Raw genomic sequence first — 12,725 nt, 5'->3', positions numbered from 1 at the left:
TATTAGGCATGAATCCATACAATCAAAATAAGCAAAAAATGAAATCATTGCACCCTCGAAATTAAAGAAAACCCCCTCAGATTTAAAAACTGAGAGGCCCAGGCCACATCAGGTTTTTTAAAAGGCTTAGGTAAACAGAAAGGTTTTAATTTGGCACCAAAAAGATCACCAGGCAACATTCCCTGGAATGGCTGTTCCATAACTGGGATGCCACTACTGAAAAGGCCCTGTCGTTGGTGACTACTATTGCTGTGGTATAGCTCAGTTGGTAGAGTGTGAGATTCTTAATTTCAGGGCTGCGGGTTCAATCCCCCTGTTGGGCAAAAGGATTCCTGTATTGCAGGGGGTTGGAGCCTTGTGGTCCCTTCCCACTCTACGAGTCTACGAAACTATTACTAGAAGAAGAACCCTTAAAAAAATATTACTTACCAATTGGTCCCGTATTTTGTCTGACAGGTTGGGATCGCTGAGGATGAGCACAGGCTTCCCGGGTGAATCACCAGATATCAAACGCAGTTTGGCTTGATTGGCAACCTTAGAAAGGCCAATGGTGATGAACGATATTCCAAGGGCCCGGGCTGCTTCAGATATGCCCTGCACATCAGGAGACTTTGGGTGGTCGATCCCATCCGTCATCAACAAAGCCACTTTGACACCTATTTTACGGCCTTCTGTTTTGAACAACTGGGTAGCGTTGGAAATAGCATAATAGGAATACGTGCCGTGCCCAATAAAGGTCATCCCAGCGACTTCCTGCTTAAAGGTCTGCAAGTTTCTCCATTCGGTAAAAGGATGGTCGATTTTGACCGAGCTGCTGAACTGCATGATTGCCAGTCTGAAGTCGTACCTGCGGACTCTGGTGGGCTTCATGAGGAAAACCTTGTCGCTTAAGGTGGTGACGAACTCCTTCTGCTTATCAAACAGGACATCTTTTGCGCTTTCGGAACTGTCCAGGACGAAGATGATATCGATGAAGCAGACGGAAGCTGCGGAGGGCAAGATGGGACAGAGATCATTCAAAAACGGGGAACAAAGCCGCAGTGGGAGAAGACAAAAACATGGGGTGGTTTCAAATAGAAAGGGAAGAGGTGAGGGCAATTCCAATCCCGTTATAGGTTCTTCTCATTAGATGGTGGAACAAGCAGGAGTCAGTGGTGGTTCTGCTTGTGGGTTTCCAAAGGCATCTGGTTGGCCACTGTGAGAACAGAATGGTGGACTAGATGGGCAGTTCTTATGTTCTCAATTCACATGATAACAATAATATAATGGTAATAATAAATTTTATTTATACCCTGCCCTCCCCGGCCAGAGCCAGGCTCAGGGCGGCTAACACCAGTAAAATTACAGTAGAAACATAATAGAAAAAAAACCAATTTAAAATACAGGTTAAAATGCAATTTAAAACGCAGCCTCATTTTAAAAGTAGCCCATAGATCAAGACCATAAGGGGAGGGAAACATAAGGGTCAGACTGAATCCAAACCAAAGGCCAGGTGGAACAGCTCTGTCTTGCAGGCCCTACGGAAAGATGTCAAGTCCCGCAGGGCCCTAGTCTCTTGTGACAGAGCATTCCACCAGATCGGGGCCAGTACTGAAAAGGCCCTGGCCCTACTTGAGACCAACCTAACCAGCTTGAGACTTGGGACCTCCAAAATGTTGTCATTTGTGCCCCTTAAGGTCCTCCGCCATAATAGTATTGCTGAAGTAGGGATTGGAAGTGTTGATTTAACATAGGGCTGCAGTCCTTTACTATAGGCATGGGAAACCTGCTGATGTCTGAATGTTCTCTTATTAGTTCATGACTCCATGTACATACTGTATGTTTTCTGATTGTGAATTAAGAAACAGTTCAACTGTGTTATATAAATATCGTTAGTATACTATTAGCCTATGTGTTTCTTTCTGTTTATCAGACCGTTCTGTTTTGCAACACAGAGGATTTTTTTGCAGGAAGACGTCTGAATGCTGTCGGACTACGACTTCCATCACTCCGACCATTGGTCATGCTGGCTGGAGCTGTTGAGAGCTGGAGTCCAACAACATCTGCAGGGCCATTAGTTTCTCACACCTGCTTTAATATGCCATACACTTCATATAATCAGGACAGCCTGCATATTGCTGAAGGCAACCTTTTGTGCACTGCATCTATTTACATTACAATGGCTTCTTCTGCTCTGTATTAAAGAAAACCCTTAGAAATTTGCCTGTTATGTGTGTATTATAGGGAAAATGAAAAGAGCAACAACTAGAAATGAGTCAATTGCCTGAGCTGGATGGGGCTGCACTGCCCTGAAGAAGCAGGCATGCAGTTTGAATCTAGGGCTGTCCCGGGAAGCCAAGAGTTTGTGCATTGGTGACTGCAAAATTGGATACCTGCAATGCACTCTATATGGAGCTTCCCTTGTGCTTGATCTAGGAGCTGCATTTAGTACAGAATGCTGCAGCATAATTGCTGTCAGGAGTGAGAGCCTTTCAGCATATAACACCCCTGCTCAGAGATCTGTACTGTTTGCCCATTTGCTATTGGGCCAAGTTCAAGGTGTCACAACAGCTTGGGATCACCTGATCCCATATATGCTTCTAGACCACTTTGATCTGCAGAACTGACACTTTTGTAGGTGCCACATAATACTAGCTGTGCAGTTGTAAGAAATCAAGCTTTTAGTGTAGCAGCAGTTACACTTAGGAACTCCCTGCCAATTGACACCAGACAGATGGTTTCATCATACTCTTTTCAGCATCTGCTTAAAACATTTTTGTTTCAGCAAGCCAATCCAAACATGTAGAAGTCACATGTGTTTTATCTCTTTTTAGCTACTGTTGATTAGAATCGTCTCTTGAAAGTTTTTAAATACCTGGTTTCAACTGGGATTTTTTTAATAAACATTTTTTATAGTGCTAATGTTTCATTTTCCATTATTGTAAACTGCTTAGAGGTTTCCTTGCAACAAGATATTTTGTTTATTCAATAAGGAAATAAATATTCCAATCTATTCTGAAATTGTGGGTGTGCAATATGCATTTTCCAGTAGCACATTCCACCTGAAAAAGTCTGTTGAGTTTCTTTATGTGAAAGGGAACATGCCTTTTAGAATAGAATAATTATGTCCCTTGTAGTCTGGTCTTAATGGAAAACATGCTGTTCCCATAGAACTCAGGACTTGTTACCAAAATGATACAAAATCCCCATATATTAATAATTTGCCACTTTCCCTTGGAGATTATTCCATTGCGCTTGGAAACATTTCATGCAGCCTATAGCAAATTCTAAGAAAATGACTTTACCCTGAAGGTTCGCTTTTCCTGTTAGAGAACTTGGCTTCTGTCCCCTTCTTCTGTTTTGTCCATACACTACACAGTTTGTAGCAACAGCCAAAACCAAAAGGCAAAAGACAGAATGTTTTTTCCACATAGCGACGGGGATTCAAAAATCAAAGGGTCACTTACTGCTCCTGCTAATAAAAACAAAAAGAGCTGTTAATGTCTCGTGCATATTAATAATAAATCTGTAACTACTTAACACACATTTGCTCAATGAATATAATGCAACCTTACCACAGACCAGAGCCAGCACCCGATAAAAAATATTGGGGGAAGAACAGAAGGGGCGTAGTATATTTCTGGGTGGGCGAGAAAGAAAGAAAACAGCAGCATATGTTAGTGGCAGAGATGGAATGGCCATCTGTCAGGGATTCTTAAGCTGTGATTCCTGCATAGCAGGGGGTTGGACTAGATGACCCTTGGGGTCCCTTCCAACTTTACAATACTATTATTCAAAGAATTCAGAAATGGGGGACAAGGAGAGCAAGCTCCTTGTTTGGGGGCATCCCCCCCCCCCGTGCCGCCAATTTCCCAGGCTTAAAAAATAGAATAAAATTACTTCCCATTTTTTAAAATTAAAATTATGCTTAAGTTATGATCATTATCTTTTTAAGCAATGTTCCTTCCATTGTTCTGCCTTTTTTGCTTTTTGTTTTTGTTTGCTTAATTTTATTTTACAATAATAATAATAATAATAATAATAATAATAATAATAATAATAATAATTTATTTATACCCTGCCCATCTGGCTGAGTTTCCCCAGCCACTCTGGGCGGCTCCCAATCAAGTGTTAAAAACAATACAGCGTTTAATATTAAAAACCTCCCTGAACACGGCTGCCTTCAGAAGTCTTTTAAAGATAGGATAGCTGCTTATTTCCTTCACATCTAAAGGGAGGGTGTTCCACAGGGTGGGCACCACTACCGAGAAGGCCCTCTGTCTGGTTCCCTGTAACCCTATTAGCTTTAAAACAATTTGTTTTAAGCTCTTATACTGCAAGCTGCAGTGTGTATACAGTCATACCTCAGAAGTTGAATAGAGTCTGTTCCGGAAGTCCGTTCAACTTCCGAAACGTTCGACTTCCAAAGCGCAGCTTCTGATTGGCTGCAGGAAGCTCCTGTAGTCCGCAGAAACCCAGAGGCATAGCTAGGTGGGTGCGGAGGGTGCAGTGCACCACAGTTGCCATCTGGGTACCACGTGGCGCTCCCCAACCCTAGCCCCTATGGGCCCCTATGGGCTGCTTGCCCCGCCCCTGGGTGCCCTGCCCCAGGTGCCCCAGAGGCTTCCTCTGCCACTGCAGAAGCCCCATCGGACGTTCGGATTCCGAAAGAACATCTGAAAACTGGAACTCTTGGGAGCCGGGGTACGACTGTATATGGTAGGAAATTGTGGGGAAATGTTCTAAGCCAGGGGTTGTCAACCTGGTCCCTACCGCCCACTAGTGAGCATTTCTAGATTCTAGGTGGGTGGTAGGGGGTTCTACGGCACAAGCTGATCCTCCTTCCATCGAGCATTGGTGGGCGGTAAGGAAATTGTACCATCAAGAAAGATGCATTAGTGGGCGGTAGGTATAAAAAGGTTGACTACCCCTGATCTAAACAGACAGACAGACAGACAGCTTTGCCCTTCCAGTTCATGAATTAGATACACATATTTTCCAGAAAGCAAGATAAACGTTTCCCTTGGGGAAAGGGTCATAGCTCAGGGACAAACCATCTGCTTTGCATGCAGATGGTCTCAGGTTCAATCCCACGGCTTCTCCTTGGAGGGCTGAGAGATATCCCTGACTGAAGCCCCAGAGAGCAGCTGCCAGCCAGAGGAACCAATACTGAACTAGATAGGCCATTGGTCTGACTTGGTTTACATCAGCTTCCTATGTTCCTGTTGTCCAAAGCTATATCATCCTTTTCACTTTTTTGAAATATTCTCAGGTATACTGTACTTGGCATTCTCCTACAATAAAATAAGCTGCCCCATGGTCTAATACCAGCTATTATAAACGCTGGAAATAATTGATGCAGAGAAATCACTTTAAATAACAGGAATTAGCACTGTCATCCTATGCACACACTTCCCTGGAAGCCAGTCCCATTGAAGTGAATGGGGCCTACTTCTGAGTAGGCATGCATGAGATTGTGCCGCAGGTTACATTCTGAGATATGTGCAAAGTTCAAACTCTCCATTCTTTGTAGAAAACCTTTTGAGCCCACCTCAACCCTTTATTACAATGCTGCTCATTTGGGTGCCTGAAGTGAACGTGCCTCAAAATTTCATTTTAACACACAGGCGTGTCCATAATAATTCGTAGGCATTGATTTTAATTTATGTAGCCCCATATTTTAGTAAGAAAATTATTTAGCAACAAAAAGCCACTACTAAGTTTTCCATTATTATAGCATTATCTTTAACATAGTCCATGGGATGTTGTTTGGCATATGCATATTTGGTTAGATTTACAAGATAGATGAGCAGCTTGATTGAACACACTTGTACTGTGACTTGCAGCCAAATTCTATGTATGTCTACTCAGAAGTAAATCCAGCTGAGCTCAGTAGAACTTAATCTCAGGTAATTGTGCATTAGACTGCAGCCTTACAATGCAATCCTATACATATCAACGCAGAAGTTAATCCCACTGAGTTTATCCTAGTAAAAAGACCACCTCTAACCTTAGATGCAACTTACAAGAATATCTTAAAGAAATGCATTTACAATATCACTAATATGAAACATTTAAACAATATGCTTCACTTTCCAGTTCCAAACTCCCCTTACAGAATATTGTTTAACATCACCCAGTACTTTGATCTAATTAATTCATTCGCCACCCCCCCAAAAAAAGATACAATACAATGTCATTTTAACAATAGGACAATAATTATTATGTCATTTTGTTTCAAGTCCCATTTGAAATTTTTGCTAAGAGAAACAACTTCTAAAATATTGGTATCTTACCTTATAGAACACCAAATCAGCAAGCTTGGGAATAAATAGTCTGTAAACAAATATGAACTAGAAAATGCATTCCTAGGGTCGCTGGGTTTTTTGTTTTGTTTTTAAATACTTTTAAGCACAGCTGTCCTTAAATAAATAATTAGTCCTGATGCAAATCAGGGAGCCCTGCATCTGGATTTTTCATGATCCTTTATTCATGTTTTATTAGTCCAAGTTGAATGCAGAGTGGTTAGGCATGCAGCCAGGTCTAGCAATCTGGGTGGGAGCATAAACAACTTTAAAGGAACAGCCATTCAGAGAGTTTGCTATAGAGTTGGTTGCTGTTTGCTATTCAGTAAATGAAAGCGGTACTTCTTACAAACAACTTTGTGCCTGTCCCTGCCATGCCTCCAAAGCACACCCATGCTTATTATTCAATAATGCTTCCTGTACGAGATAAGAAAGCAACCATGATACTATGTGTACATTACAGTGAATGGCCAAAATTTGGGGAAGGTTACAGATGAACTTTGAGAACATCTGGAAACAGGTACACCTGTTTGTTCACCACACACACACTAGTGAATGCTAGCAGTTACCTTTATGCCACAGGTGGGGAAGCTTTTCGGTGCCATGGGCCAGGTCATTATCAAGATTGGGTTGCTACCCGTCAATCATCTGATGTCACAATGGCTGGGAACTGGCGTGCACTGCCAAAAATGGAACAGGATTTAACCCCCACTCATCAGCTGCTGGTGTTAAATCCTGATGTCTTGGTTGTGTGTGCCAATACAGAATTGAAAGCCACACCCCTGTCCATCAGCTGATATCACCTGCCAATAGGTGTGATATCAGCTAACTGACCTATAGGCCAAACCTGAACCCCCAGCAGATGGGTGTAAGTGGGTGGAGCTATTTTTGTGCTTAGAAGTGGAGCATGTCCACCTGCACACTTGTGCAGATTCAGACTGTTCATAAGGTGCTTTGGTGGGCTTCCCAGCCACTCTGCTCAGATACACATTATCTTACCTGTGCATCAGTGAATTTCACGACCTACGAAGGTACTTTTTCTCTTGGGTTTGGTGTATTCTTCAGCAGTTGGTTCAACAATTAGAACTGAAGAATTCTGCTCCCATGAATTATTTCAAATACCAAAAAGAAAAGAGTTCACGGTGCTTCCAAAAACATATCTACTTCAACATTTTTCATTTCAACAGTATAAATTAGGGAGTCATTTTGTAGCTGCTACTTTGGAGAGTCCTAAGTCCTTGGCCATCTACTGCAAATCATCCAGGGATCTATGGCTGGACCCAGATCTACCCATCCCTGCTATGGACTACATGTATGTAAAGATCTGTACTCACAATCAGGAGAAATCAGGGTCCCGAAGCAGTGGGGAGAGAGCTCTACACACATAGAGCTGTACACAGTCAATCAACTGGACACATGGAGGGGCAGCACCCTACAATCGCCCTCCATGCATTCAGTCTAAGGCATGAAACAGGCTGCATACTGTCCTGCAAAGGGTAGGGGACATCACCTACCAAACAACCATTTGCAGTTATCAACACATTCTGTTACCACTCCAGTTATTACTAAATATTTCTTTCCGAAGGTTGGCCTACTGCAGAAAAAAATAAGCAAATAATCTTCTGGCACCTTAAAGACTAACACACTGATAATGGTAGAAGTTCTCATGGATTACAGTCCACTCTATCAGATTTGTTATGCCTCTGTGTGACAAGCACAATAAGTACTACAGAGGTGGCAGAGCCTGAGTCCATTTAGTCAGAAGCTTCAGTGCCCAATAGGATTAACTTCCTATTCAATAGGCTCAGGATTGCAGCCTAAGACTGCAGTCATAACCCTACTTACTCGGGAGAAAGTCCCACTGAATTTTGAGTAGACATAATTAGGATTGCAGTCTTTGTCTGTCTCCCATTCCAGGCTGGGTCCCACAGAGATGCTCTGGCTAGGTGTGTGGAAAGGTGCAGGCCCAGCAGCAAGTGATCAGGACCAGGGACAGCTCATTGTGAAGCTTGATTCAGGAGAGCAGCCAGATACCAAGTTCACTCGGAGCTTGGAGTGTTGCTTTATGCTGTTTGGAGCCAACTGATGGCAAGCAGTCTTAGAGCAAGATGGCCAATCCTTTACCAAGTCAAGTTCAAGGATTTGGTACTAACATTTATGACCATAAACAGCTCAAGGGCAGCTTGAGAAAACACCTTCTCTCTGATATGTCCAGTAGGCCTCTGCATTCTGCAAGAGAGTTTCTCCTCCCAGTTCCTAAAATATCAGAAATCCACTCCACAGCAACATGGAGCAAAGCTCTCAGTGTGTATACCCCTGTTGTGTGGAACAGGATTCCTGTTGTGATATGACAGACATCCACCATTTGTACTTTCCCCAAACAACTGGACACACTTTTGTTTCAACAGGTGATTCCAACTGGATGAAAATGACTCTGGATTGCATGTTATCATGTTTTGGTTGTAAACTGATCTTCTATTATTTTTGGTATTGTTTTTGAAACTTTATTATTATTATTTTAATTGTGTTTGTAAATTGTCTTCATACACTTGTAGAAAGTAATTCATAAAATGATCATTATCATTCTGATCATCATCCTAGCTTCCCTGGAGAAAGCTGGCATTCTGTTACACAGCCATGTGCTTCAGTGGACTGGAATGCACACAGTGGGCCTACTTTTGTAGTAGATGGTTCTCCTGGGCTGTTGGTGGTTCTGGGGAGGAGTCTTCAAAGTCCACTTAGACAGACCTATTTCCTCAGGAGCAGGGGATGAAGGCTCCACTCACTATTCTCCACTCACTATTGTAAATGTAAATGTAATTGTAACTTCTTTTCTTTGAGATCAACATGTCTCTATGTTTCTCTAAAGCCACAGCAGGCGATGCAACCTTCCAGCAGTTTGACTTCACCCCAAAAGGTTGTCTCCTGAGACAGATGGATGCCAGCAACTTTGTTTCTTTGAGATCAGCATGGCAACTGTTGCCTCTGAATACCTTACAAAGAAAATAGAGACTCATTAGTGTAAAGTCCAGGAAGTGCACTTACAAGCCCCAGCATTTCCCAAACCAAGTAATTTGAGCAGACTAACATATGCTGCTGTAAGGGTATGAATTCTTTCAAGCTACACAGAAAATCTAATCAGAAATGAACCACTTTGACACCCTTGGGGACCTATATGATTGGACCAAATATTGTGTCACCATGTTTATTATTTCAGAATTAACTGAAATAAATTTCTTGTCAAGTTTATCATATAGTTCTTTCTTTGGATCATTAGCAGTTTATTATTAGCATTCCTATCTTTCATAACATTCATGAAAGTCACATGACAGGTCCATTGAATCTTTGTCAGCCTTGCTTGGGCTCTTGGGAGCTGGAATGCAATAACATTTGGAAAACCACAGGTTAGCCACCCCTGGTCTAGAGGAAAGTTAGTAGTTCTTTTCTCATTTGGTAGTTGTTATGTAACAACTTCAGGCTGGTCTCCAGGCTGTCTGGGAAATGTTGCTTCCATTAGCCTCTTTTCATGGATATGTTCTTGGAAACCTGGCAGACCCTGAATGTGTGGGAATATTGGGAAAAGGTTGATGTAGAGACTGGCTGGATGCTGCCTCACAGCTTCCAAAACATTTTCCTCTTATAGTTCACTTTTCCTGAAAACCTAAAAAGAGAGGTTAAACAAATCCACCAACATTCACATATCTTGGCCTGTTATTTTCTAAACCGGGAATAATTTAGGATCAAATTAGGATCTACTACCTGTATCACATACACAGAAATCAAGGATTAACTACTTTGATTGTGAGATAACTGTATATCTAAAGAGTAAATAATAGATTAAAATAGATGGCATTGTACTCTGTGGTTGTTGGATTGCAATTAGAAGGAAGCAGCTATTCTAGATTTATGTTTTCATATTTTATATAGTTGTTCTTTTAAAAAATGTAATTGTTTTCAACTGTTTCCATAATAAAATGTAAATTGTAAAATATAACTTGTTACACACACACACACCAATTTATATAACTGCTTTACATATGCAAATATGAATAAATAGGTACCGTTTTGGTGGGAAGGTAAACGGTGTTTCGTGTGCTCTGGCACTCATCGCGGTCCTCCATGTGCCAGAAGTGGTTTAGTCCTGCTGGCCACATGACCCCGAAAGCTGTCTGTGGACAAACGCTGGCTCCGTCGGCCTGAAGCAAGATGAGCACTGCAACCCCATAGTCGCCTTTGACTTTAACCTTTAACCTTTACATATGTAATTATGGTGTGAATTGCTTTGAGAACATTAATTTGAGATGTACCTTAGTAAGCAATTCAGAAATGAATGAATAAAAACTACAGTTTTTCAGCAAACAGGAAAAAGCTTCAGTTGTAGTCCAACAAAGTTTTTGCTTTTGACAAGCTGAACAGATACAAGATGCCTCTGTGGTATTTAGTTTCAATCTGGGACCAATTTGTTGCCTGTTTACAAAACTGAACAAGGTTCCCAGGAGTACCCAACAGGGTGCCCTCCAGATATTGCTGGATGACAATTCCTATAATCCATGACCATTGACCATGCTGGCTGCGGAAGATGGGTGTTGGGAATCTAACAACATCTGGAGGACACCATGTTGGTGCCCCCCATCTGAGATTGTTTCCATTGCCAGAGTCAACTCTTTTCAAAGTGTATTTCCCACACAACTGCTAGCCCCTCAAAGATCTGTGATGAAGCAACAGAGTTACTCTATATGTAGCTTTCAGACAGACTTGAGGCTCAGTATTTATTGTATCTTTAATCATTAATCAGTTGGTATTTCACACTAAATAAACTGACATGAAGTGTGTCGAAAGTTTTGTACTTTGGTTAATATCCATTGCCTGTTTGACAGCACTGAATGTGGGGCTCACTCTTCTCAGACCTTAGTTTTGCAAAAAGAAAAAGAAAGAAAGAAAGAAGATTTGAGCTCCACCTTGTGGGTCTCAAGAGCACATCATTTAATTCAGGTCCTGTTAAACAGCTGTTTCTGCAACCTTTACAAGACTAATGAATGTTGTAATCTTCCTCTCATATGCTCCGCTACATGCTGTTACTTTTTTGTCTGTAAACTGCTCAAAGTTAGGATGACCAGATTGGTAAAGAGGCACAGTCAGGTGCATTTTTAATAGTTGTGTAGAAGAGGGAATTTTATTAAGCATAACTTGCATGGCCTGCTGAAACTGAGTTTTCAACACAACTATCAAAGTGCAGGTGACCTACCCTCTTTTTCATCTGGCAACCCTATTCAAAGGGTTTATTATTGCAAGGTATCAGGAATGGGATTTGTGGCTTCAACAAATTCTGCCTGATTTATAGAGCAATCCTATGTGTGTCTACTTGGGGGGGGAAGAGTTCAATCCAGTTTCTCATTAGGTAAGAGGGAAGAGGATTGTACCCTTAAAAGTGGCATGAAGGAAGAGGATCTTTCAGATTTTTTCCTTCCAAACTGCACCAGTATAGCAGTGCTATGTTGGTGTCAACATAGCAACTGGTTCTTCCAAAAATATTGTCTGCTACTGTCTACCAGAACAGCACAGTGATGTCACATATATAGCTCAGCTGGTAGAGCCTGAGACATTCCTCCACATGTGATGGGAATGCCCTAAAATCCAACCCTTCTGGACAGCAGTCCTACAATAGATATGCAAAATAACTAAACAGGTATTAGAACTCATTCCAGAACTGGCCCTGCTGAACATCTTCCAAGTTCATAATGACCACTCACATTATACAGAGCTTATAACCCACCTACTCTCAGCAACCAGAAGCCTCATAGCCAGACACTGGAGAGACCTGTCAGGAGTAGACATGGACCAATGGTATCCAATTGTATGGGAAACGGCCTTACTAGAAAAGCTAACCAATAAACTGAAACTGAAAAAATAAATAAACTGGCAGAGCCTGACCTCCTCAATCTCAGGGTGGTGGGCTCAAGCCTTCCACTTGCAAAGGGGGAGCTTTGAAAGGAGGGCCAGATTTAGCTTTGATGAGGCCCTAAGCTCCTGAAGGTAATGTGAAGGTGTTTGTCCAGCTGTCCTTTGTCAACAACAATTTGTCGCTGTTTTTTTGTGTTGAACATATGCTATATGGTAAGTTATGGACCTAATAGGCACCTAAAGCCATTTGCACATAACAAAATAACACAAAGCACTGTTGCTGTATGCTGGTTTTCTTTTATTTGTTTTTATCTTATATTTTGGAAATGCACATGCAGGTTTTTCCCCCTTAATTTTTGGGGGGAGCCCCCAAGAGAGTGGGGCCCTAAACTATAGCTGGTTCAGCTTATACGTAAATCCGGCATTGTTTGAAAGTGATGTTTAGGCGGGCTAGCTCAGCCTCCTGGAATCCCGGGCAGCCGAAGTCTGCGCCACCTCCTTGCCACGTAAGGGCTGCCGCTTATCAACCCCTCCGCGCTC

General features: G+C 42.0%; 1 protein-coding gene across 4 annotated transcripts in view; it reads right to left on the bottom strand.

Annotated features, from left to right (window-relative positions):
- COL28A1 (collagen type XXVIII alpha 1 chain) overlaps window positions 1–6,495 on the bottom strand; it is a 74,147-nt gene extending 67,652 nt beyond the window's left edge. The window contains exons 1-3 of one of the 4 annotated variants that reach the window (XM_081164366.1): window positions 6,276–6,495; window positions 3,285–3,454; window positions 430–986 (exon numbers count right to left, since the gene is read on the bottom strand). In XM_081164366.1, coding sequence (XP_081020492.1) covers window positions 430–986; window positions 3,285–3,411 — 684 coding nt within the window. In that variant the 5' untranslated portion in view covers window positions 3,412–3,454; window positions 6,276–6,495. Of the gene's footprint in view, window positions 1–408; window positions 987–3,284; window positions 3,455–3,554; window positions 3,573–6,275 lie in introns of those variants that run through there. The other 3 variants (XM_081164367.1, XM_081164365.1, XM_081164368.1) reach the window with 3 other exon arrangements.
- Window positions 6,496–12,725: the final 6,230 nt, after the last annotated feature.

Source organism: Podarcis bocagei (genome assembly GCF_964188305.1).
Source record: "Podarcis bocagei genome assembly, chromosome: 12".
NCBI lineage: Eukaryota > Metazoa > Chordata > Lepidosauria > Squamata > Lacertidae > Podarcis > Podarcis bocagei.
Note: the sequence above shows the minus strand (reverse complement) of the source record. Positions and strands in the feature narration are given on the sequence as shown.